The 25,507-nt window shown below is 46.5% G+C and overlaps 3 protein-coding genes across 3 annotated transcripts; all 3 read left to right on the forward strand.

Annotated features, from left to right (window-relative positions):
- Window positions 1–416: 416 nt before the first annotated feature.
- On the forward strand, window positions 417–7,810 carry LOC124646598 (protein LTO1 homolog). Its single transcript, XM_047186718.1, has 2 exons — window positions 417–1,272; window positions 7,056–7,810. The coding sequence occupies exon 2, from the start codon at window positions 7,123–7,125 to the stop codon at window positions 7,546–7,548; it is 426 nt and encodes a 141-aa protein (XP_047042674.1). The 5' UTR covers window positions 417–1,272; window positions 7,056–7,122; the 3' UTR covers window positions 7,549–7,810.
- A 1,293-nt stretch (window positions 7,811–9,103) lies between these two features.
- LOC124646501 (PTI1-like tyrosine-protein kinase 3) lies at window positions 9,104–13,984 on the forward strand. Its single transcript, XM_047186639.1, has 9 exons — window positions 9,104–9,315; window positions 9,783–9,925; window positions 10,624–10,859; window positions 10,979–11,105; window positions 11,244–11,517; window positions 11,820–11,952; window positions 12,456–12,542; window positions 13,432–13,624; window positions 13,726–13,984. The coding sequence occupies exons 2-8, from the start codon at window positions 9,847–9,849 to the stop codon at window positions 13,573–13,575; spliced, it is 1,080 nt and encodes a 359-aa protein (XP_047042595.1). The 5' UTR covers window positions 9,104–9,315; window positions 9,783–9,846; the 3' UTR covers window positions 13,576–13,624; window positions 13,726–13,984.
- Window positions 13,985–15,065: 1,081 nt separating this feature from the next.
- Window positions 15,066–19,157, forward strand: LOC124646697 (biotin synthase, mitochondrial). The gene is made up of 6 exons (XM_047186808.1): window positions 15,066–15,260; window positions 17,528–17,707; window positions 17,909–18,015; window positions 18,133–18,338; window positions 18,442–18,581; window positions 18,685–19,157. The coding sequence occupies exons 1-6, from the start codon at window positions 15,066–15,068 to the stop codon at window positions 18,994–18,996; spliced, it is 1,140 nt and encodes a 379-aa protein (XP_047042764.1). The 3' UTR covers window positions 18,997–19,157.
- The last annotated feature ends 6,350 nt before the right edge of the window (window positions 19,158–25,507 follow it).

Genomic DNA, 25,507 nt, shown 5'->3' on the forward strand with positions numbered 1-25,507 from the left:
GCCAAGATCCCTCCGTCGGCTCCTTCTACGAAGATCCCTCCTGCGCCCTTCACGTCAAGATCTTCTCCGACACCGAGCTGGGTTTCTATCCTCTAAGTTATATCCACACCGTTACCTTCTCTCCTCATCTGCTGGTAGATGTGGACCTGGTGCCGTGAGATCCGTCCGGCTCTTCACCTAGGGTTAATTGATTGATGAGGTAGATTCAGCTAGCTGTGGAGGTGGTCGTTTCTCTCAGCTCACATTTAGATCAGATTGGCTTGTACCTGTACTTGGATAGATGTTCACTTGCTTGAGAGTTGAGACATATACTTTATGTGTACAAAGCAGCAATTTTTTTGTATGCATCGGAAGCTATACAATTTTGAATGGGACACCCTACTTGTCCACAACAGTTCTTTTAGTTCGTGATTTTATCATAAAAACCAGTTTTTTTTTTTTGTGATTGCTGTTGCATGTATGTGAGGATTACAACATCATGGCAGAGCATGTATCCCTGTGTCAACTCATAGTAGTGGCTGAATCTTAGCTGAATTGATTTACACTGTCAACACATTACACTAGAGGAAGTTGCTCATAGCAATAAGAGCATAAGGAATGATGTGGTTTTCAGGATGCGTGGACCTTAGACACATATCATCCCCAGCCTTCCCTTTCAGCACAGATCATCATGCACGCTGGACCTCCTATCCTCTCCCAGCAATATGCCGCTGGGGTTAAAAACTAGATGTCAGTAGTATTCCCGTAAATTTTGAACAGTTCCCTGTGGAATATGATGCCGCTGGGGTTAAAAACTAGATGTTAGTAGTACTCCCGTAATCAAATATTGATGCTTTAGTAATGTGTTGGACAGTTCCTTGTTTTGAACAACAATTAATTTGATCCTTCAAATAGTAGCATAACAGAAGATTGCGTTATTCTCAGAATCAAATATGATTGATGAACTAGGGTGATATACTTGAAGATTCAAGTTGACTGTCTGTACTAGTTGTCTGAAAATCAATCTCAGTTTTTTTGTTGCTTAACCTGATATTAACTGTAACGTATGGTTTAGACATGGCTAACTTGGTTTTTCTCATTCCAATTATCATCAGTATATAAGATAATGGGGTTGCTATCTTTAAATTCCATCTACATTTTTATATACGGGGATGTGCTGTTGTAATAGAACTGTAATATCTATTTATTTTTTATAGGAACCTGCAACTTTTGTTCTAGTTGGAGTGGACGAACTGCCGCCATCTTGGGACCCGGTCAGCACACCTGATTTTGGTATGTGCATTGCCTCCTTATTTGCGACTACATGCTGGATTTATTGACACAAACCTAGTGTCTTATCCCTATGCTTGCCGAACAGTAAAATTGAGAAGGGGATTGACGAGGAAGTGGATTGAAGTGTTTTTGGTGGACCGGGTGGTTCCACCCAAAACCTGTGGGTTAAGACACCACAAAACTCCAGAAAACCCCCTACCGAACAGGGCCCTAGGGAGTTAGTTCCCTGGTTTAATTAGTCCTTGCAACCAAACAAGCCCTTAGTGGCGCACAGGTTCCCAGTTTTGCCCCCGAAAAATAACATTTTACACATAGATCCTTTAGAGCCCTTGCCCCTCTTTCCTTAGTGGTTCTCGATCCCCTCCTGTCCAGCCATCCTCAATCGCCCCGCACCAGGGCCAAGCCGCCGCCGCTGACAGGAAACACACCTCGGAGCTGCCTCGCCGGCCGCGTCGCCAAACCCCTTCTCCCGGCAGAGGTACGACCACCTCCGCCCGACAATCTCCAGCTCCTTACGATGACCTCAGCCTCGTCATCTTGCTCCGGGTGGCCTCCACGGTGGCCTCGAACTCCGCCTACCCCTCTGCCGTCTGTGCTTGCGCCGCTGTCTCTGCCTCGACCTGGACCTGCACCCCCACCCGAAGCACGCCAACTCCTGCCGTGAGGTTGGTGTTCAATGGCATACTGCAGTTTTATTGCAATAATTTTACGGATATGATAGCGAGGGGTATTGTACATGGATGCAGTTATATATGATGCACTGATTGTTGGTGTATTCGTTTTTTTTTTGTATATCCAAAGCATGTTAGGCAGTGCAAATAAGATGCAGTTTTTTTCGTTTATGAGATGTGTACATGCCAATGCTTGTTGATGCAAATGCTCAATAGATGGATGAATGTCTAAATGATAGTGATAAAATTTCAGAAGGCACAAAACGATTGTGATAAAATTTCAGAAGCCAGAAAGTTAATCATGTGTGTAGATGACTGTGATGCAAATTCTCATTAGATGGATTAATCAGGGCACATATGAGTACAGGGCATTAGGTCTTTCCACACACAAGCCAGAAAATAAGCACAAGTAAGGCAGAAAATGATTGTGTGTAGATAATAGTGATAGAATTTCAGAAGCCAGAAAATTAATCATGTCTCGATGACAATGATGCAAATGCTTGTGATATTGCTGTGATTACGACCTACCTGGATCGTGATGTATTGCGGTTTATCTGGTAGGCTGTTAGAAGTTTGATTTAAGTTAGAATTGTTGCCCCCTCTGAACATTGAGGGATTTGGCTGTTCGTTCAACTCATGGGTAGTTGAACAAAAATCTATTTGGGGGAAATTGTTCCGATGAAAAGTTTGTGGAACCTAGGTTTTGACATATTGTTATTTTGATAATGCTTTGACATCTAATTTAGTAATGATTTCTTTAGTAGCATAGTCTTTAGTAGCATAATACAATATGGTTTGGTTTGGGCTTCGATCCCACCTCCCACCCTCCCCTGACCTAGCCTAGCGCTACAACCCTTCGGAAACTCTCTCCCCCGCCTCCGATGGCCTCTCCGACCCCCACCCACGTCTCTGCCACGCCGGCTGGCACTCCGCCGACCGTGGGGACGGAGGAGAAACGCTCGCTCGGTGACCTCGACAGCCCGCTCTCCTCCTCCTCGACTGGCAGCACCGCCGTCCAGCAGGCCTTCGTGCCACCCTCCGCCTCGATGGCGGCGGCGGAGGCACCACGTCGCCGCTTCTCCACTCCGCTTCCCTGAGTCGTCGTCGCAACCGCGCCACCGCTTCGCCGCTGCCTCCCCCGTGCGCTACCTGAGCCCTCCTCTGGCAGACTGCAACGCCGCAGAGTCCTTGAGGCAGGCGGCCGCGCGCTGCCCAGCTTCGGCACCTACTGCGCCCTCCCGTGCCGCTCCTCGTGTGGACGCCGACAAGTTTGCGCGTCCTCATGGTCGTTAACTACCGTCGCCAAAACCCATGCTCCTTCACGCCATCGTCGCCGCCGCCTGCTCCTCCCTCCTCGACCTGTGGGGGATGTGCTTCAACTGATGTCACCCCGGTCACATGGTCGCGGACTGCTGGCACCCCAGCAGGTGCCTGCGTTGCCGTGAGGAAGTCCATCGAGCCACGGACATCACGCTATGCTTGCATGACAGCTCCCCGCCCACCATGGAAGACTCAAGGCCTGCGCAACGCCGCCGCGTGAACTCGCCTCTGTCACTGCGCCCACCACATGCGCCCACCACAGCCCCGACCATCATGGCTCGCCGTCCTCACAACAACGCCCAAGCCGCCCGTGGAGCACCGGGCCAGGGTGAGCATGCACCTGCGCCCACTCGCACGGCCTTCCCCTCCGCTAATGTCGCCGCACAGCACGCGCCGCCAAGCTTGGAGGAGCTCATGCAGCATAGACCCGATCGTGCACTCTGCTACATCCGCCGATCTCCTGCCATCACCGAAGCAGAAAGCACGACCCCGGCCGCCGGTTTCAATGTCGCGGCTAGGTTCAGCATCGAGCCTGACTCCTTCGACGTCTACGACTTAGCTCCCGAGGATTTTCTCGTGCACTTCTCCAACAACAGCGATCTGAATCGCACCCTCGCCACCTCCGGCATCCTGTCCGTGCCTGCGTTCAAGTGCACCATCAAGCCCTAGACCTGCCAGGCTCATGCCCACGCCAACAACTACCACTTTAGGGTGGTCGTCGACATCTTCGGGATGCCGGCCAATGCATCTTGCCTTGGCACGGCGAGCTCCATCCTGGTGCCTTGCTCTGTCTTCGAGCGTAGCCTCACCAACCGGACAGACCGGTCCAAATTCCGGGTGGCTGCTTGGACCTTGGATCCCACCACGATCCCCTTCTCCAGTGTCCTCTTCGTTGAGGAGCCCTTTGACAATGCTACCGGCAACGACACCGAGCTGAAGATGCTCGCATACGACATATCCGACAACGTCTGAGAGGTAGTTCGGGTTAATGGCCCGCTGCCGCCCCCTCTGCCACCGTCTTCTGGCAGCCGTGGGGATGACCCACGTCACGAGCATCGCCGTCAACCCTGTGAGGATAGCTCCTATCATTGTCGTTCAGTGGACAACAACAATAACAACAACAATGGTCGCAATGGTCGCTCCGGCTCTCAGGACAATGGTGGCACCCTCCAGATCGTGGCCACGGCCAATCTCGCCGCTGCCAGGTCATTGACGTTTCATCTTCTTCTTCCTCGCCGTCGAGCTCTACACCCTCGCCGCTAAGTTCTGCAGCATCCTCTGCCCCGGCTCCTGCTTCGCGACGGCGCCGCCGTGGTAGACGCGGACGGAATCCTCGTGCTGGCGCCACCGACATTCCCAAGCCAATCACTGAAGCAATTGTCAAATGCCAAAGAACTTTCTTCTGGGAAAATGGGCGCGACGATGGTGGTGGCAGCTGTGCCGTGGCATGGAATGATGTCTGCCGCCCGACTGAGCTTGGTGGTCTGGGAGTTCTGGATATCAAGCGTATGTGCTGGGCTTCCCGGGCCAGATGGCAATGGCTAAGTCGCTCTGATACAACCAAGCCCTGGGCCAGCTTTCCAATCAAGAGTAACAAGTTCATAAGTTCATAAACTCCCTGGTTCACGCTGCAACATTTGTGAACATTGGCAATGGTAACAGGGCCTTGTTCGGACTGACTGATGGATCACAAGGCAGAGCATCTCTGACATTGCACCTGAGGTCCTCGCTGCCCTTCCTGTGAATGCATGGATCCAGGACATCTCCGGTGCTCTTTCTGCTGACGGCACCTGGTCGATCTACTTGAAGCCCAGCAAATCACTTCTGACAGCGAAGATAAGATCATATGGCACCTATCCGCTTTTGGAGAATACTCCTCCAAATCAGCTTACAGGACTCTCTTCGAAGGAATGGTGACCTCACCCCATCACAGCGCAATTTGGGACTGCTGGGCACCTCTAAAGTGCAAGGTCTTCGCCTGGCTAGCCTCCTTGGATCGTTGTTGGACTAACCAACGAAGGTTAGGCCATGGGCTGTCGGACAACGACACTTGCGCGCTTTGTGATCAAGATTCAGAGTCCATCGCGCACCTCACGACGCAATGTTCCTTCTCGCAGCAAGTTTGGTTCGACGTCTGCAGCAAACTCAACCTTCTGACCTGCATGCCAGACCGCAATGATGAGTTCAACAATTGGTTTGCGACCGCTACGGTGAATGCACAAACCAAACTACAGTCCAAAAGGATGCTAAATCTATCATCATCCTTACCATGTGGAGGCTTTGGAAGGCCCGAAATGATGCAATCTTCAAAAACACATCACCCAACAAGCATAACCTGGTTCTGTCGATCCTAGAGGAGGCCAATCTGTGGATGGTGGCCGGCGCAAGAGCTCTACGTCGACTACCTGTACATGCTAGACATCCTGACGATAATCTAGCCCAGAACTTGTAGGCCTAACTAAGTTAGCCTTGTAGAGTTTTTTGTTTATCTCTGCTACGTTGCACGGATACGGCCCAAAACTGACGTATCAGGGGTCGGATACGATCGGATACGGGGATACGCGGATACGGCGCCGGATATGTATCCCAGCCGTATCAGCCGATTTTTCGTTAAAAAAATTAATAAAATAAATCAGATACGTGAGGGATACACTGGGATACGTTACGGATACGAAAATACCCTATCGTGGACGAGTCAACGCATAAAGCGACATCACGGCAGCCCTTCGCTCGCTCGTCCTTTCACCTCCTGATCGTATCATCTCCAGACCTAGGGTCTCTGCCGCCGCCGCCTCACCGAGTCACCGGGGGCTCACAAACTGATCGTCGGCGGCCTGCGTTGCCTCACCGGAGAAGGGATCCAGCCGTGGAGCATCCCCTCCGCCGCCTGCCGCTGGAATACGTAGGTAAGGTACGTTTAGCCTCCTCTCCGTGATCCCATCTCCACTTCTCTGTTCTCTGGTTCTTCTGAAATCTGAATAAACATCCTAGCATAGCTGTCCGTGCCTTACATAGCTACTTCCGTTTCTTGTAGTTTAGCATTTAGCAATGGCCAACTCGAACCCCGGAGTCCAGATGTTAGATGCTGTCCGTGTGATTCCTCAAAATGATGATCCAAAGTGGCCCAACACGATTTTGGGACATCGAAGGAGACACCCATGATATGTTTGGTGGTGGTGCAGATTTTCTTCAAGAAGTTGTGCTCTCACTAGATGAAACAGAGCTAGATGCACTGATAGATGATCTTCAAACCTTGGAGAATGATAATCTAACCAGAGGGATCTCTGATGAACTGATAGGTAAGGTACGTTTAGATGCACTGATAGATAATCTAACCAGAGGGATCTCTGATGAACGAATTATGATATCAGGCGGCTGTAGTCCTAACTGTTTTTATTTTGTGGCCCATAGGCTCTGGACTTCAGAAAAAAATAGAGCCTATATCTATTAGAACTTTTTGTCAAAGTTATAATATCTAGTTAGCTAGCAAAGAGTTGGACAGAGTAAGATAATTCCCCTACGTTTCCTTCTCGAGGCAAAGGAAGAATGCGCTGGTAATTTAGGACCCCTTCACTATTTGTATGTAATGTGTTTGCGGTCCTTTAATTTTCAAATTTTAATAAATCATCTGGGTTGTCTTCAGTTGACGTGCAACAACGTTTAGGTCGTATTTTAGGAAAAGCTTGATTTTCCTCTCTTGATACTTTCAGTTAAGAGCATTTTCTCTTGTCCTTTAACATGTATTCATGTAGTTTTACTTATTGTGCAACCTTTATTTTGTTTGTGGAGCAGATTTCTTGGAGTTGCATGTTTTTGGGAACCAAGTATTACTCAACGTGATTAAGCTCTGGTTCATATCATGGATCAACAGCCCAAAGACGATATTGATATTTTTGAACCAACGGTGACCTTAGATCAAACACATTATCAAGAGGGTTATAAAAATGGTTATGATGATGGCTTGGTGTCTGGAAAGGAAGACGGGAGGCAGGTTGGTCTAAAGATGGGTTTCCAGGTTGGTGAAGAACTGGGATTCTATAAAGGTTGTTTGGATGTGTGGATGTCAGCAATTCGCCTTGATCAAGATGCATTCTCAGCTCGAGTCAGAAAGAACATGGAACAACTAGCTGCACTACTGAGCAACTATCCTTTGTCTGATCCAGAGAATAACCAGGTTCAAGAAATGATGCAGAACATCAGGATGAAATTCAGGGTTATCATGGCAAGCTTAGGAGCAAAATTGGACTATGAAGGTCGCCCCACATCTTCTAAGAAAGACTTTTAGGATCTGTAGTCTGTAGCTGGTGTAGCATTATGGATAGGCCCCTTGTGGATTATCAAATCTCAGTTACCACTTTGAAAGTGATGTTTGATATCAATATCTTTGCCTTTTGGTTTTGTGGTTTTGATGTTCCGTTTCATGAATATGGCTATAGACATGTAAGGACTTACGGTGCTACAGGGATAGCTGAGGGTACCTGAAGCACTACTGTATGTAAGTATCTAAGGTCCACTTCAACTTTAAGAAATTTTCAGTCATTTTTCTATCTTTGCCTGGTCTTCTCTTTTGCAGCCTTGAAGGTATATTTATTTGTAGCTGTACTTTTACTGCTCTCACTTGACCATTGAGAAAGGTCGATATAATTGTTGAGTAGATGAGTAGATGATTTACTTCATTATACTCAGCGATATAGATATTTTGTTACAATCACTCTTAAGAGAAGGTGTGGGCATATTTGCATTACCCTCAGGGGCACTTTGTTTTCCTGTACAATCTCATTCAAAACTGATATTATTCAGCAAAACGAACTGCTGCTGAACCATAGGCCATGATGATGTGTGGCAAGTGGATAATAATGAATTAACTTTCTTTTCACATATAGAACTCTGCAGAACCACATTGTTGTCTGATTGGGATCATACCGAGACCTAATGAAGAGTCCCGGAAGAGGTCACCAACATTGTTACCAATTGGTTATTACTCACATGGCACAATCACGCCTGGCTGCATTGGGCGCAGTGGTAGCGTTCAGTAATATCTGCAGCTTTTCTACAACGTTTCTGAATAATACCCCCAATGCAAGACAGGGGTTTATCAGAGTCAAAATCATGGTCATCTCTTGCATTTGTTGGTCGTCTGTGGCCAGAAGGTTCACTTCACAAAACTATAAACCAGTTGTGTTGAAAGAAAATGGAGGGACAGTGAACACATTTTACCCCAAGAACTCCAGAATTCAAGACCGTTTACCAATGCATGGAACAATGGGCAGAGGTGGATTGCCATAGTTTGCGGCTTGCTTGGGAGTTGGGACCGCTTCTACGCGGGTTGTGGTTAATGGGCTGCCCGGCAGTTTAGCGAAGCTTGGCCGTCGCGCCCACCGACCAACGTCGAGTAGGGTACTTGTACAGTTTAAATTCAGTTGTTCTTCATTCAAATCTGTAATATATAACAAAGTTTAAATGAAAATTTGCGCTCTAGTGGATTCAGCACGGCCAAAATAGCCGGTTAACATGTGTGGACAAGCAGTTAGATGATTGGGCTGCCAGGGACGGCGATTCCATTATTCGATCCTTACTCCCAACAAGTGCACTGAAACTTTGTCCCGGAGCCGATTGTACGCTACCAGGACCTGGCCAACCGCAGAATCGCCACCAAATCCAGAGCCGGCACGATCAATCAGTTGACAGCAATGATGAATCAATTAAATAAGTCAAGTGATCGTCACCAAACACGGTTCAGTCCGGACGGCGCGCGGCGAGCTGGAAAGGAGGAGGATACAGAGGGGAAAAATCGTTTCTTTTTTTTCCTTTCATCTGTTTTAGCTTTATTATTAAGCGAAAAAAATCGGTGCTAAATGCTTGCTTGTCATCATCATCGCCACATTCGCCGCCAGCTGCTACTCCTCTTCCTCTCCCCTTCCCTTTCCCTCCTCGCCGCCGTCCCAGAACCCAGATAGCTCCTCAGCTCAGAGCCGCCTCCTCTCCTCGGGTCCCCTCCTCGAGCCGCCGCCGTCTGTTTCGTGCTAACCCCGCGCCGCCGCGCGCAGCTGAGGTGAGTCGCGCCCCCTCCGTCGTTTGAGTTTTCACCAGGTTACTTGCTTGGAGTTGGGACCGATTAATTTCTCTGCCAAATGCCAATGCGTGCCGTGCGAATGAGAGTATCGTGTGCTGTGGAAGGTTTTCATCCCATGTCAGATTCAACTTGCTGAAAACTTGCTGAAGGTTGCTTTGATTGGGGAAAAACAGGGGGTGGGAGGGATGACCGAATTTTATGAACCCAGTGATGGCAAAGCCATGTCACCCATGCATATAGATAGTTCGTACTCCGTACCATGCACCGTTACAAAGCAGTCTCCTTCTATGCTCCCCTCTTTTTATCTTATGTGTTCTACTCCCTCTGGTCTCTTTTAATTGACACGAATTTAGTACAACTTTGTACTAAATTTGAGTCAATTAAAAAGGAACGGAGGGAGTAGTTGATTTGCTAGTATTAGCCTGACCGTTTGTGTTGGTGTCAAGTCTGGTTACCCTTGCGGCAGGGAGAAGAAGCAGAGCAAAAGGAGAAACCGCCCGGTAGGCCATTATGCGGCGGTGGTTTTGCTGTGCCCATGTTGACACGCCGTATCAAGAAGAATTCCCGAACAGTCCTGAAAAGGCAAATGGTACGTTTATTGCTTACTGGAAGATCATGTTTCTATCATGTCCGTGTTCAGTTCGCATTTGTTACAGCACTCAAATGGCAGTTTGTACTATTTGGAAGTGATAATAGGAATTGTGCTTAATTCACCCATGCTGAGTGGTATTTCCAGTGCAAGGAACATACTTTGACTCACTTACAATCAGGTTTGGGGCTATTGATCAACTACAACTCCATTTCCCTCCCAACATTATGATAGAAAACCAAAAAAAAAATTATAGTACAGTATATCAACAGGTGCTGAAATGTTGACTACATGCATTGCTAGCTGTATATAGCAGATAGTTGACCGAAACAGCTAAAGTGTACTGTCATATGGGCTGTTATCTAACTACCACTTAGACTGTCCTTTTTGGTGAACAACGTGAGAGTCTAAGTATGCAAGGTCTTCACTGAAGCTTGTATGGTACAGTCGACCATCACTGATTAGTTGATCATTCTTACTGACTAAACTATTGCAGAGTTCAGTTACTTTATTTTCACTGGTACCATATTTTATAGAGTAGTTCACGATAGTTGTTCAAATAAGGAGTGGGTGATATCGTATGTCTTTTTCTCGAATGTAGGTGATATCAACTCATTCTGCATAATGTGTCTCTGTAACTTTGTGCATTCTATACTTCCTCTGCTGACACCATAATCATTTCAACATATGGGTTTCAGGTAATGGTTTTACTCAAATCGGCGATCATGGAAAAGAACCTCCCTCCATTGAAGTACCTGAATTATCATTTGATGAACTGAAAGAAAAGACTGATGATTTCGGATCAACAGCTTTGGTTGGTGAGGGCTCATATGGAAGAGTGTATTATGCTGTTCTAGAGAACGGGACACATGTGGCTGTGAAAAAGCTTGATACTTCAGCAGACCCTGAGCCTGACGATGAATTTATAGCACAGGTATGGTTGCCGTGTATATAGTTATCTGCAAACATTATGGCCTTACTAATGTAACTTTATAAGTTATCGACAAATATCTTTGACCAATTGTTATGGGTCTTTTCCTCTTCTGGATATAGGTTGCAGTTATTTCAAGATTAAAACATGAACATTTTGTGGACATGCTTGGGTACTGTTTGGAAGGAGATCAGCGCTTATTGGCCTATGAATTTGCCACTATGGGGTCTCTACATGATATTTTGCATGGTATTTAACTAGCAGACACATATGAGTTGACATAAAGCTAATTCAAGGTTGTATGCATGTTCTTGCCATGCATCTTGTTATCGAAGCTACACACATATATAACTGCAAATCCATTTTGCACTTTTACTCTTTCAACAGGAAGAAAGGGTGTTGCAGGTTCACAGCCTGGCCCAGCTCTTGACTGGATGCAAAGGATCAAAATTGTTGTGGATGCTGCAAAAGGGCTTGAGTATCTTCATGAGAAAGTCCAGCCTTCTGTAGTCCATCGTGACATACGGTCTAGCAATGTTCTTTTATTTGAGGACTACAAAGCTAAAATTGCAGACTTCAACCTTTCAAATCAATCCCCTGATATGGCTGCTCGTCTGCATTCTACCCGTGTCCTTGGAACGTTTGGATATCATGCTCCCGAGTAATTATCCGACTTATATATCTTGAATATGTTCATAGTTTTGTATAATATATTTGCGATTGTGATCCTAAGTAATATTATGCTGGGATTTTGCCTAATCATCACTGTAAGGAAGCATTCTAGTGGATTTTATCTTTGTGTTTTGGAACTAGAATATTGTCCAAGTGCAAACGAAACCTATAGTTGAAGAGATAACTGAAGTTTCTTTTAATTGTTACTAGTGTTTAGATACCCAATTCTGATATGGGAAACTGCAATTCTCACCTGATTTCAGCATATAAGAGTTGCCTTATGCAATGCAGGTATGCCATGACTGGTCAGCTGACGCAAAAGAGTGATGTGTATAGCTTTGGGGTTGTTATTTTGGAGCTCCTAACCGGAAGGAAACCAGTAGATCACACAATGCCAAGGGGACAGCAGAGTCTTGTTACCTGGGTATGTATGCATTCCTTTATTTTGTTCACCCTATTATTCCACAAGATTCTGCTCTCGAAGTTGAGGGGAGGGGCTTTCTTTTCTCTGTTGGTGGTGCTGTTATGATGAGTGTGAATTGATAGAGGATATAATGGACTCAACTAAGGCTGAATCTTACAGCCATGCCAAAAACACCCCATTTTCACAGGACATACGCTATAACTAAGTCTGAATCTGACAGCCACACCAATCACTTGAGTTTTCTGGCATTAGTTGCAGTCATGCAGGTTCTCTAGTTCTCCATCACATATTTGTTTCGGGTAATGTGTAAGCAGTTCTGCACATATCTGGATAACTTCATTTGATTTTTTTCCCGACAAAACACAAAATCCCTACCGTTTCGCTTTACTGATGTGCCAAAGAACAAATAAAGATATTACCAATCAAGTTAGTTGGATGTAGTGATGTACTTTGTACATATACAATTAATTTATAGACTGATTTTTTATTCATCTTCATACCAGGCAACACCACGGCTTGGCGAAGACAAGGTGAAACAATGTGTTGATCCAAGATTAAATGGAGACTACCCTCCAAAAGGAGTTGCCAAGGTATATCTTCCTCCCTCCTCCCCAATGCATATGTGCATGTGAAGCGTCTTTTTTTTTGTTAACACACTTTTGCATGTGTATAATTTTGCATTAAAAAGAAAAGCTTCTGATGGCCAATAGGTACAAAGCCACACAAGGTGGCTGCGGCCAGATGACCCAAACTGAAAAAACAACACTCTGTACATAAAGCATGGTGATACTCCTAAGATGGTTTCTATTATAGGAAATGGATGGACATTCTCAGCTTTGCTACAACATTATTGAAGATACTTAGGGAAAATCTGCATTGCTTGCACTAGATTTTGAGTTTTGTTGGGTATTACATGCACTAGATTTTAGGTTTTGTTGGAGGAAATGGGTGGACATTTCTCAGCTATGATAAAGTATACTTCAAGTTTCTTTGTGTTGCTAGGGAAATTTTCTACCACTAGATTTTGGTTTTTGTTGGGCATTACTTGCACTAGTTAATGGGTTTTGTTGGATGGAATGGGTGGACATTTCTCAGCTTTCCTAAAGTATTCTTCAAGTTACTATATTACTAGGGAAAATCTGCATTGCTAGCACTAGTTCCTTTTCTTTTAGGAATCAATGGAGATTTACGAGGGCGAGCCTGCCACAGTGGTAGAGTATCTCCACTTGTGTCCTAGAGGTCCTAGTTTGAATGAACCTTTTTGGATAAATAGAATGGAAAGGCAGCCTAGAAATTCCCTTCCCGAGACCTCACAATGTGTGGGAGCTTTCGGCGCTGGATACGTCCTTTAGTCGATGGACATTTCACAGCTTTGCTACAATCTTCAAGCTACTATGAGTTAGAGAAAATTTTCATTGCTTCCACTAGATTTGGGAAATCCCAACCTATCAACTAATATTTTCTTTGCTATTGGTGCAGCTCGCGGCAGTGGCAGCTCTATGTGTGCAATACGAATCAGAGTTCAGACCCAGCATGAGCATTGTAGTCAAAGCACTATCGCCCCTTCTTATAAATAAACCACAACAGCAACCGGCAGCTCCAGACACACCTTCAGATGGTTGACAACATGTTCATTGTGAGGTCCATGTAAAGAGATACCTTTTTTTCATCGGTACGCCATTTTCGCAATGTTCTTGCCAACATTTATATGTTTCCTTGATCAGAATGTATCTAAAAGAAATAAAATAACAGTTCAAATTTATCGTCATGTAGGTTGCTCTGGCATTGCTTGTCCATATTTCTTGTGGTCCTCGAGGACTAGCGGTCATCTTGTGTTCTTGTGTCCTTTCCATTCATATAGTTGCTTTTTTTTTTCCGAAATGGGGGACATACCCCAGCCTCTGCATCAAAATGAATTCATATAGTTGCTCTGTGTTTTGTGTTCTTCAAGAAGTACTTGATGCTTCCGTTCACCTTGTAATTGGGTTGCTCATCCTTGATCTCAGTGGTTAATAATGCCTTAATTCTTCGAGCTTGTGTTCTAGTAGCATTCATAGATTCAAACGCCACTGTTAATGAGCCCATTGCCGCCCTAAGCTTCTCATATATTTCGGTGATGACTTATGCAGCTATTCAAAACGGTTATTCCACCTCGTGTATGTCTTCTGTATACTGTAATCAATGGAGGGAAATGGGGACGTGAAAAGTAAAGATATAGGCGACGACTTTGAATTATCTTGATGCAACTTGTAGTTTTAGTTGGGGAGCGCTGTTGTTTACATTTGTTTATGTATATATCCTCAGTCGATTGGATTTAAATTGTTTGAATTTTTCATGAAATCAATTCGTTTGCGTAACAAAAAGAAAAGGAAAACACAAGCTAATACGACTTGTTTAATTTGAACTTAGCAGTTAGCACGTGCTCGACGAACACAAACAAAATATGACGTGTATCATTGTGAGACCATACAGCTTATAGCGAACTCTGCACACAGATTGGCTTATGGAGTGATGGATCACCGCCGTCACCAGTAGCCACCTAACGATAAGAAGTAGCTACGGGGTAGCTCACCTACACCACCCTGTTACTGACAGGTGGATTTCCGGATATTTCTTCTGTTTTTATTACCTCCATTTCGATGAAAATTTTAAGACGAGCTTTAACCGAAAAGGTTAAGCAAAAGAATTAAATATATTTTACGTAATTGGTATCGTTAGATTCGTATTGAAAAAATATTTTCTAATGATATTCATTTTGTACCAACAACTTTTATATATTTGGAGTAATTATTGAAAAAAATACAAAAAAACAAAGACGCCTTTATCCATTGGAATGGAGGAGTAGTAATTATGTCTTAAGATTCCTGATGCAATTGATCAGTGAAGTTTCCTTCTAGGATTAGGAATTGAAGCTCCTACTTCTATGATTAGGACTTGAAGTAGCCTTAGTTCCAGTTCCGGCTCCAGAAATACGCCATGCTCGCAGGAAGACGGGAAGCGGTTCTGCAGCAGCAGTTAGTTACAGGGGCAAATTCGCACGCTCCCTCGGCAGTATCGCCTAGTGTAGCTGCTGCTGCCTCTCCGTCCAGTTCCGGCCAGCTCGCGCGCCGGCCATGATGCTGCTCGCGCGCAGTCTCCGCTCCCGCCTCCGCCCCCCGCTCGCCTCCGCCGTCACCACCGCGCCGTTCTCCTCGGCGGCCGCGGCGGAGGCGGAGCGGGCGGTGCGGGACGGGCCCAGGAACGACTGGACCCGGCCCGAGATCCAGGCCATCTACGACTCGCCGCTGCTCGACCTCCTCTTCCACGGGGTACGTACGCACGCCTCCTTGAGCTTCCGTCTGCTGTCCTCTGCTCCGAGCTGGTAATGACGGAAGTTTCAGAGTGGTCTCGGGCTCTCAGCTCTAGATTCGGTGCCAGGATTGCTCCATTTGTGAGCTTTGGATTGTGCCGAGTAGATGGGGAGCCCCTATTGGGCTACCTTTCTCATAGATTTTGGTCTAGATATTTTTCTTTCTAGCGACAGAGTGGCGTATTTTGGTGTATCCTCGTTCTTATCAAATAATCTGGAGACTATGCCATGTCCAGCCTCCAGCTAACACTACTTGGAACTAGTACTAGTAATATAATATCAATCAGTTGTGTCAAGTTGAGTAGGGCTTCATACTTGATGTTGGATTTTAGCAGAGATTTTCTCAGTCATGCTTGATGGCCAGTTAGAAATTACCATTGACATAAAAGGTCATACTAAGTACTACTCCCTCCGTTCCATAATTCTTTTCGTGGTTTTAGCTAACGGAGTGAGTACTTGATAAGGTTTTGATATCGAAGCCTTGTTAATGGTTTAGTATTGCCACTCTCATGATCTAGACTTGTCTAAATTTGGATGTATCTAGATAGATCCAAATTTAGAAAAATCTAAAACATCTGTTATCAGGGACGGAGCAGGTACAGGCCAGATAAAAGATCAGTAATGTAGCACAGCTAGGCCCAACCATGGAATCTTAGAAGTCCATCCGGAAGTAGTAACAACAGATGGCCAGGGAGCGCGCACACAGGCGACACAGATCAGATCATGTTTCGATGTTTCGTTTCTGCTTAGTTGGGCGTCTACCTTACGGCTGGTTCCAATCTATGTCAATCCATCGAATCAAGATGATCAGAACTAAGAAGGGGCGGCAATCAATAGCCTGGTTGCACGGGCGCACGGCAGGCATGCATCGCGGATGGGCATAAGCAACTAGGAGGCGAGGAAGCAAGTTAGATGTAACTCATCTCTCTAATTTTGATTGTGTCTTTTTTAGTTCTTCGATCATTTCTGAACATCAAATGCCTTAAATGATAATCAGGATTTTTTTATTGCCTACTTGTACCTGTGTATACATGAAGATGATCAGGGCTAGATTAATTTATAAGTTAGCATAAAATCTTCAATTTGCTTCTATGGAAAGTGATTGATTTATGAAATTTGGTGTGTCCTTCTTTTCATTGAAAGATGACTTACTGAATAATAATTGATAGACTAGAAAAGGAAATTGGTCTGATGGTCTCGTATAATGAGGTTATAGAATTGTCTGCAGGGAATAATCATTATTGTCAAGGGGCTAAAATAGAAATTAAGACCTTGTTTTGTATTGTGATGTTCCATCTCCGCAATTGTTCTTCTAATAAAAACAGCATGCACCTAGGCGTCTGTAAAGAAAAAAATCGCATCTGCTACCACTATCTCTTCGCTGCCTCTCATGTTCGCCCCCCTCATGGTGAAATCCTGGCTCCGTCCCTGTCTGTTATGGGATGGAGGGGGTACATCCAAATTTAAACAAATCTAAGACATCCTTTATGGGATGGAGGGAATCCTATTTTAGAATTTTCTACAGCTTTATTCCGAGAGAAGATTTTTAAATGCTTAATGTCTTGCCAATAAATGGATAGCGCATTCATTTGAATCTTAGATGTCAATCTTTCGTGTTGATAATTTTTCATAAGGATAATCTATTTATTTACTTGGTAATCTGTACTGTACTGGCAATAGGAAAGTACTGTCCCCAAGGACACTGAGGGACGATAATAAAGGATTTTGCATCAAGGATTTTGCATACAGCATATTTGGATGCTTAGATTATCTCACCTTTAGGAGGCTTTATATGGTGGGAATGGTTTTTTTAGGTATCCGAGTTCATATGATTGTACCAGGAAAGGATAAACCTTTTCTTAGATCCTTAATTTCTTACTCTTTGATGATAGATGGTATTCATTAACAAACTTCGCATGAGTAGAGTAATGCACAAGTCAAGATATTAGGTATAACAACACTACTCATTTGATGTAAAACCGTAACGGTTCTGATCAACTTGGCTTGTCACAGCTTCACCACATGGATAGGTAAGCTTAGTACCTTTGTGTTGGTTATACAAAAGTGTGAAATCATTGCACTTATTCGTTGTTCTGTTCAGCAAATTCACCACCTGTTCCTGTAGCATCATTTCATCCTAAGGAAGAACTGTTACCTTTGTTCCTCATAAAATAAATCTTAGTTGCCTGTCTTCGTTTAACCAGACAATATTGTCATCTTTTGTAGGCTCAGGTCCATAGGAATGTTCATAAATTTAGAGAAGTGCAGCAGTGCACACTTCTTTCAATAAAAACTGGTGGGTGCAGTGAAGATTGTTCATACTGCCCTCAGTCTTCAAGATACAGTACTGGACTGAAGGCTGAGAAATTGATGAAGAAAGACGCTGTCCTAGAAGCAGCACAAAAGGTACTATTTTTGTAACGATTTCCTGACGGTGAACAAGTTCACTTGTTCAGTTTTCAATTCTTGCAAGTGACGATCTGAGTCTTTTCTTGATGACTTTGAACTTCTCTTTATGGTACATAGAAATGTTGGATCTATTGCTATCACAGTTCACAGATACATGCTTAATTATCGTATAACTTCTTCTGAATTATTGCCTCTCAGGCAAAGGAGGCTGGGAGCACCCGATTTTGCATGGGAGCGGCATGGAGAGAGACAATCGGCAGGAAAACAAATTTCAACCAGATTCTTGAATATGTCAAGGACATAAGGTATTTATTGAGAAAGCTAGCATGATCACGCTGCATAGAATATGAGGCGATATTAGGATAAATGCCGTTACCTTTCTTTATCATATATTTATTTTAATTAGATAAAAATCTGTGCAGAGGTATGGGCATGGAGGTCTGTTGCACCCTGGGCATGCTAGAGAAACAACAAGCTGAAGAACTCAAGAAGGCTGGACTTACAGCATATAATCATAATCTAGATACATCAAGAGAATATTACCCCAATATTATTTCTACAAGATCATATGATGATAGATTACAGACTCTTCAGCATGTCCGCGAAGCTGGAATAAGCGTCTGTTCAGGTGATTATGCTTAAATCCCTGACAATTCTAACTTCCATTTTGTGAGACTGTGAGTCACTATGTGTCTTTGCCTCTTTAGTAATGCACAACTTCCTGTTTTCAGGCGGAATTATTGGTCTTGGAGAGGCAGAGGAAGACCGTGTAGGGTTGTTGCATACGCTGGCTACTTTGCCTACACATCCAGAGAGCGTTCCTATCAATGCACTGATTGCTGTCAAAGGCACGCCTCTTCAGGATCAGAAGGTATGCCATACGGTTGATTATTTTCTGTAGGTTAATATGCCAAAACCTATTGTAGAACAGGCATGTATACTAATTATTTTTGCTAACTAATGCGCAATATCAGCCCGTGGAGATATGGGAAATGATCCGCATGATTGCCAGTGCTCGGATTGTGATGCCAAAGGCAATGGTGAGGCTCTCGGCAGGGCGAGTACGGTTCTCCATGCCAGAACAAGCTCTCTGCTTTCTCGCGGGGGCCAACTCCATCTTCGCCGGTGAAAAGCTCCTCACAACCGCAAACAATGACTTCGATGCGGACCAGGCGATGTTCAAGATCCTTGGCCTGATTCCCAAGGCTCCAAACTTTGGCGACGAAGAGGCCACAGCGGCTGTTGCATCATCCACGGAGAGATGTGAGCAAGCTGCTTCGATGTAAAATGCCACGGTAGATTCTCGAGACCACATCCGGTGCAAAAGTAGCACCATTATCTCCAGCTAGAGCATTGTACTGTAGAGATCATCATATTTTGTAGTAACATCAGATTGATCCAAATAAAAGTGGGTGTTCTTGGGCACTGTCGTGCCGTTTTGTTTTCAGTCAGGCTGCTGCGATGAGAATGTTCCTATAAATTTTAGTGCAAATGAATTTAAGGAAAACAAAAATCGTACAATTTATAAGCGTGAATAAAACAACTCACACGGAAAACCTTCCAAGAATTATCTGCACATTGGAAATATAAGAGCATCTCTAGTCCGTCCCCCAAACCGCGCCGGATTGAGCGTTTGGGGGACGTGTTTTGTTCGTGCCGCGTTTGGGGAACGTCGCTCCCCAGCCGCGTCCCCCAAACGCCGCCCCCAAACATTTAAAATAATTTTTTTAACACATAAACCATTTATATCAAATGTAGCATATGAAAAAAAATATTTTCGAGGATTGTTTTCAAATTAAATTACAACAAACAATAAAACAAGTAATCAAATATAATAAAAAGGGCTAGATGATACATCAAGGTGCCACGGTATTTCCTTTGATCCTCCGCAAATGCTCAACGAGATCAGCTTGAAGTTGCTCATGCACATTGCTGTCACGGATCTCTGCGTGCATGGCGAGAAAATCAGCAAAATCTGCGAGCAACTCATGATCAACCTCCGCGAGAGGGCCTTGACACTCATAGGGACCAACATGTGACCTAACATGATTCTTGCGGTCATCCTCGATGATCATGTTGTGCATGATCACACAAGCCTGCATCACCTCCCACATTTGGTCGTGAGACCAGCTTAGAGCAGGGTACCGGACAATGGCAAATTGTGCTTGAAGCACACCAAATGCCCGCTCGACATCCTTCCTGCAAGCCTCCTGTCATGTAGCAAAGTGAGAATTCTTCAGACCTGATGGATTCGAGATTGTTTTGACAAAAGTGCCCATTTTGGATATATACCATCGGCTAGATAATAGCCTTTGGTATATTGGTGGCCATTGATCTCATAGTTGCATGGTGGAGCATGCCCTTCGACTAGTCTGCTGAACACCGGAGACCGCTGCAACACGTTGATGTCATTGTGTGATCCCGCCATGCCAAAGAAAGAATGCCAAATCCACAGGTCATAATCTGCCACAGCTTCAAGCACCACACTGCAATATCCATGACGCCCTTTGTATATACCTTGCCAAGCAAACGGGCAGTTCTTCCATGCCCCGTGCATGCAATCGATGCTTCCAAGCATTCCAGAAATCCTCCGGCAGCATTTTGTGCCATGATCCTTGCGCTCTCTTCCTCGCTTGGCCCTCTCAAGTAGTATTTGCCAAACTTTCCCACCACAACTCGGCAAAACTTGTACATGCACTCAATGGCAGTAGACTCACTCATGCGAAGGTAGTCGTCATGTGTATCGGCAGGTGCTCCGTATGCAAGCATCCTCATGGCGGCGGTGCACTTCTGAATGGATGAGAACCCGAGAACGCCTACAGCGTCGACCTTGAGCTTGAAGTAGGGGTCGAACTCTCGAACGCCGTGGAGGATATTCATGAACAGGCCCTTGCTCATCCTGTACCGGCGCCGAAAATTGTCGGCTTGTGTTGCCCCGTCGGCGAAGTAGTCGTTGTGCAGCATGGCATGCCCCTCCATCCTCTCGCCGGGGCTTCGACTTCCTTCTTCCCGGCCTTGATCCTCCGCGGCGCGGCCTCTTCCTCTTCTCCGCCTCGGCCGTCAAGCATGTCCCGGAGGGACGCGATGATCGGCAAATGCTCCCGCAGGTCGTCGTCGAACGCTTGCTCGTCCTCCAGCGAGCAGGGCAACCATCTCATCGTCGCTGTCCATGGCTAAAGCAAAATCAATGGTTAAAATTGCGCCGAGGCGAGACGACGCAACAAACAGCGACCAATCGCGCCTACCCGGCAAGTCGTCGAGCACCTTCGTGCGCGGAGGTGGGGCGGATTTGACGGCGCGTTCGGGAGGCGCCGGCGACGCGGCGGCGGCGGCACGACCGGCGGGAGCCCCGGCCCGCGACAACGGTGCCGACTCGCAGCACGGATCGGACGCCCAAACGGCCGGGAAATCCAGCGGCGGCGGTGGGGTGGGAGGCGCGGGAAGGAAGGAGCGACGAGAAAAGAGGCGCGAACCAACGGTTTATGCAAATAGTCGCCGACATGTGGGAGCCCGCCTCGCTTTTCGTTGTGTCCGGCGTCCCCGGTGCGTCCCCTGTGGGACGGGGACGGGCTCGGGGCGCCGGACACCGTATCGGGCCGCGTCGGACAAAAATGGGCTTTGAGGGACGCGGCTGGAACGCTTTTTTTGTCCGGCGCGCCCCAAATCACTTTGGGGGACGGTTTGGGGGACGCGACTGGAGATGCTCTAAGATATTGAAGCACTTTCTTATGTTCACCAACTTTAGTATGCATCTAGTCTATTTTTAGTATGTAGGTTCACTTACTTTAGATTGTATCTAATCTATTTTATAACACTTTTGCTAACTCCCGGCTAACCGGAAATTTAGTTAGGTTCTGATCGATGGGATTTTTTTATTCTCCATAACGATCGATGCCTTATTTTCTTTTTCTTTTGAGAAACGATAGGAAAATTACCCGTGCGTTGCTACGGATTGACTTTAACTGAATAATATTTTTTAGAACACAACTACCTAAAAAAGTAAAAAGAAATCAGAGAATATGTTTTTTGTTAATTTCCAATTGTCTATGTTGTCCATAAATTTCAATCACCTAAATTGCATATTTAAGAATATATTTTTGTTAACAGGTGTCTAACACACAATATCCATAAATCTCAGTCACCTAAATTTCTTTCTAGTATATTTTATAATAACATAAAATATATAAATCACCTAACGAAATTCATTCTAGGGGTCATTAAAATAATATTATGCTTGGATATACTCACTGGCACTTAGATGATGCAAACCAGCACTCGATCAATACATGAGAAAGAAACTAACTTTTTGAGAGAAGAGGAAATAGAACAATACAACTCACGCGTTGGATCTAGATGCATTTCACCCTCACTATCCGCCAGATAGAAAAAACGACTGCATTCGCATGCGATCGGTAAACATCTGCTACGAAATGATAAATAGCTACCTAAATTCAAATACAGATTCAATGAAAATAGGTTATATCAGAACAAACATTACCAAAAATCGCTTGAGGTATGGATACAGTAGAAGATGTTAAAAATAAAACACCACCGAGATGCACAAACATCAGCAAGATCAAATAGCTTGTGCCATAACTGAAAAACAGAGATAAAAAGAAAGGAGGCGATATGGGTACTGAGCTACTCTACCATCAATTAACCAGCTTATCGTATCTGATCTCCAACGCTTCAACCGGGGTCCTCAATCCAACTCTCAATCCATTGTATATCAAATAAAACTCGCTTTTAGGATGAGCTGCAGGAAACAACATCTCCTGTTGGCGATTCCCCAATTCCTCCCTGTCACCATGCTCTCTCTCAAAAAACGGCAAGCAGCAGCTCTCCCTGATTTCCTTGTCTTCCGGTTTACTCAGTCACTCTAGTCACAGATTCCATGTTCATCTTCTCCCGCCTGCTCCTCCTCCTCAATCAGAAGTGATCAGAGAAGGCAGCCAGGGAGGTCAGCACGGTGGACGTTGTGCATAGGTATTCTTCTCGCGAGCGCCCACCCGAGGTCGGCCGGATCGAGCGGTGCTACCCCGTCAAGCTCGAGTCCGTCGGCCACGAGGTTCGCCCTTCACCTTCCCTCAGCACTGGCCGATCTTCCCCGACCTCCTCCTCCAACACCTATTTCGGCTGCCTTTATCGCCGATGCCTACGCAGGTGGATAACATCGACACTCGATTTCGGGAAGGTCGACCAGGTCGTCAGGATGCTCGATGCGGCCTTGCGAATCTAGGGATTCTTGGGGAAAATCACACCCAGACGGGACGGATCCGGAGTTCCTATCGCTGGGAAGCTCGGCCATATGATCATCGGGCTGCTTGATGTGGCCTCGCGGATTCGGATCTAGGGATTCTTGGTGAAAATCACGCTCAGACGGGACGGGACATATATGGGGATGATTTTCGTGAGGAGGGGGTAAGAAATCTCAATCCAATCCGGCCCAACCAGGAGCACACACGACGTCGCGAGCAACCTCGTTCCGCACTGCTTGTTTCACGCGCAGCTTGTATCGATAGAGTAGATTAAAACAAAACCAACCGGTACGGTGGAAATTTGATGTATTATGTACTTTTGTGGGAGGGTAAAACTGTCCAAGAAAAAGTTGGACGAAAATTTTGGCAGAAACCTTACCTCCTTTATTATTAGGTATAGATTGATGGCTAACTGTTCCTAGATTTCGTTGGGCCGTAGTTTCGCTCCTTTTTTTTTCTTTGGATTTTCTGCTTTGGGTTAGCCCTTTTGTGTGCGAAAACTTAAAAAAAGGCCGGTCTTCGCGGTCCAAAAGTTCCTCCGCATGCGACATGTGGCGCGTTGTGGTGCCAGAATTTTGGTGGGAGGTGGTCTCCCTGCTCGCCAAGTGTCGAAGGGGAAGCAAAGTGGGATAGGAGAGGAGAGAAGGACAGGGGATGGTCCAGTTTTCCCTTTATTTTTTAGATTCGTTTTTTTAAAATGAAATATCTTGCGAACCGTAAGTCTAAACTACGAACCATTTTCACTTTTGAGATCCTAGCGTCGAGATCTTCAAAACTAGATCTCATGTTGATAGGTTTTGAAATAGTTTTTTTTCGTACTTCCAATACTAGTGTGATTGTACTCATGGTGTGTACCTAACTGTACTCGTTCTTCAACTGATAAATACTTCTATTTTTTACTGTATTTGATGCATTTTCCCCTTTACTCAATAATCGTACTTACTCGTGTGCGCTACTGTACCTGTGCTTTTGTACTAGTACTTCCTCGTGTGCGCGACTGTACCTGCACTCGCTCGTGTACGCGACTGTACCTACTCATGTGCGCGATTGTACCTGTCTCGTCTGCGCGACTGTACCTGTACTCGCTCGTGTACGCGGCTGTACTTACTCGTGTGCGCGGCTGTACCTGCTCGTGTGCGTAACTGTACCTGGTCGTATGCGTGACTGTACTTGTACTCGCTCGTGTGTTCAACTGTACTCGTGTGTTATGCGCAACTGTACTCGTGTGTTGACACAACTGTACTCGTGTGTTGTATGTAATTGTACTCGTGTGTTATACGTAATTGTACTCCTGTGTTGTATGTAACTGTACTCGTATCTCGGGTAGTCGGATTATATGTAGCATGTAGAAGTGGCCTACTTTCACGTGCATCGCTCAAGTTTAGAAAAGGAATCCGTGCGCTGTACTTCCGCCGGCACCGCCATCGTGGCTCGCTTGGCCAGGCCGTACTTCCGCATGCACGTAAGGGCATCTCCAACCGGGCGACCCATCCCGCGCCCGCGCGTCCGGATGGGTCCAGCCGGACAAAAACCCGGCCCAGCGCGCGGACCCATTCCTAAAACGGATGCCCGCGGCGTCCGGAACGACGCAAACCCGGCCCAAATCTTGGCCGGGTTTGCGTGGCCGCGGACGCGAAAGGCTGGTCGCTCGCGTCCGCCCCTTGTCCGCCCCTGGCCCGCGTGTCATAGGCATAACTAATATTTTTCATTAAAAAGAACTCATTACAATTTTTTTTAGCTCCTACTTCTTATCCTAAATACGTATGGGGCCGGCGGCCTAGCCGGCGACTCCTCGCCGGCTCGCCGTCGGGGCCGTGGATTTCACTCGACGCGGGCGGCCTGTACGCGTGAGGATTCCACTCCAGCTTACGGGCTGGCTGGCGCGGCGGCGGCGGCGCGGGCGGCGGCATCGGCGGAGGCCTTCATCCTCCTCCGTTCCGTCCGCGCACCTCGGGCGCGCTCGCGCTCCGCCTCCTGCGGTGGAATCATCCGCTTCCCGCATAGCTCCAGCTCCTGCAGGGCGGCGCGTTCCACAGCGGTGCGCGCCTCCAGGCGGACGCGGCCGGCGGCCTGGGCTTCGTGGTTCCCCAGCCGCCGGCGCATGCGCTCTTGCCGGCCGCGCTCCGCCGACGCAGCAGCCTCCCGGGCGCGCCGCTCGGGCGAGGGCATCTGGATAAGGTGACGGGCTGCTCGCATAGCGAGCAGCTCGTTCTTCTGCCCGAGGAGGTCGCCTAATCGGCGGCGGCCGGCCCGGCAGGTGGCCTCGTGCTCCTTCGTCACGCGCGTGAGGTCGGCGAGGCGCTCCTCGATGGCGGCGTTGATGTTCGCCAGCGCGAGGTCCTCCTCGTCGACGGACTCCTCCGCGGCGGCCGCCCCTCCTCCGCGGCCTCGTACCAGCCGTCCGCGGTCTCGTGCCATCCGTCCGCGGCCGCCTCCACCATCTCCGCATCCCCTTCCTTCTTCGCCGCCGCCTCCGCGGCCGACGCGGAGCGCCTCGTCGTCGGCGACCCACCGCGAGTCCGCGCGCTCTTCCTCCTCC

This window comes from Lolium rigidum, chromosome 1 (assembly GCF_022539505.1).
Source record: "Lolium rigidum isolate FL_2022 chromosome 1, APGP_CSIRO_Lrig_0.1, whole genome shotgun sequence".
NCBI classification, from domain to species: Eukaryota; Viridiplantae; Streptophyta; class Magnoliopsida; order Poales; family Poaceae; genus Lolium; species Lolium rigidum.

Coding starts and splice junctions, on each gene's coding strand:
- LOC124646598 (XM_047186718.1), top strand. CDS start 7,123: ATGGATCAACAGCCCAAAGACGATATTGATATTTTTGAACCAACGGTG.
- LOC124646501 (XM_047186639.1), top strand. CDS start 9,847: ATGCGGCGGTGGTTTTGCTGTGCCCATGTTGACACGCCGTATCAAGAA. Junction 11,106..11,243: donor TCTACATGATATTTTGCATG/GTATTTAACTAG, acceptor CTCTTTCAACAG/GAAGAAAGGGTGTTGCAGGT. Junction 11,518..11,819: donor TTTGGATATCATGCTCCCGA/GTAATTATCCGA, acceptor TATGCAATGCAG/GTATGCCATGACTGGTCAGC.
- LOC124646697 (XM_047186808.1), top strand. CDS start 15,066: ATGATGCTGCTCGCGCGCAGTCTCCGCTCCCGCCTCCGCCCCCCGCTC. Junction 17,708..17,908: donor TCCTAGAAGCAGCACAAAAG/GTACTATTTTTG, acceptor ATTGCCTCTCAG/GCAAAGGAGGCTGGGAGCAC. Junction 18,016..18,132: donor GAATATGTCAAGGACATAAG/GTATTTATTGAG, acceptor AAATCTGTGCAG/AGGTATGGGCATGGAGGTCT.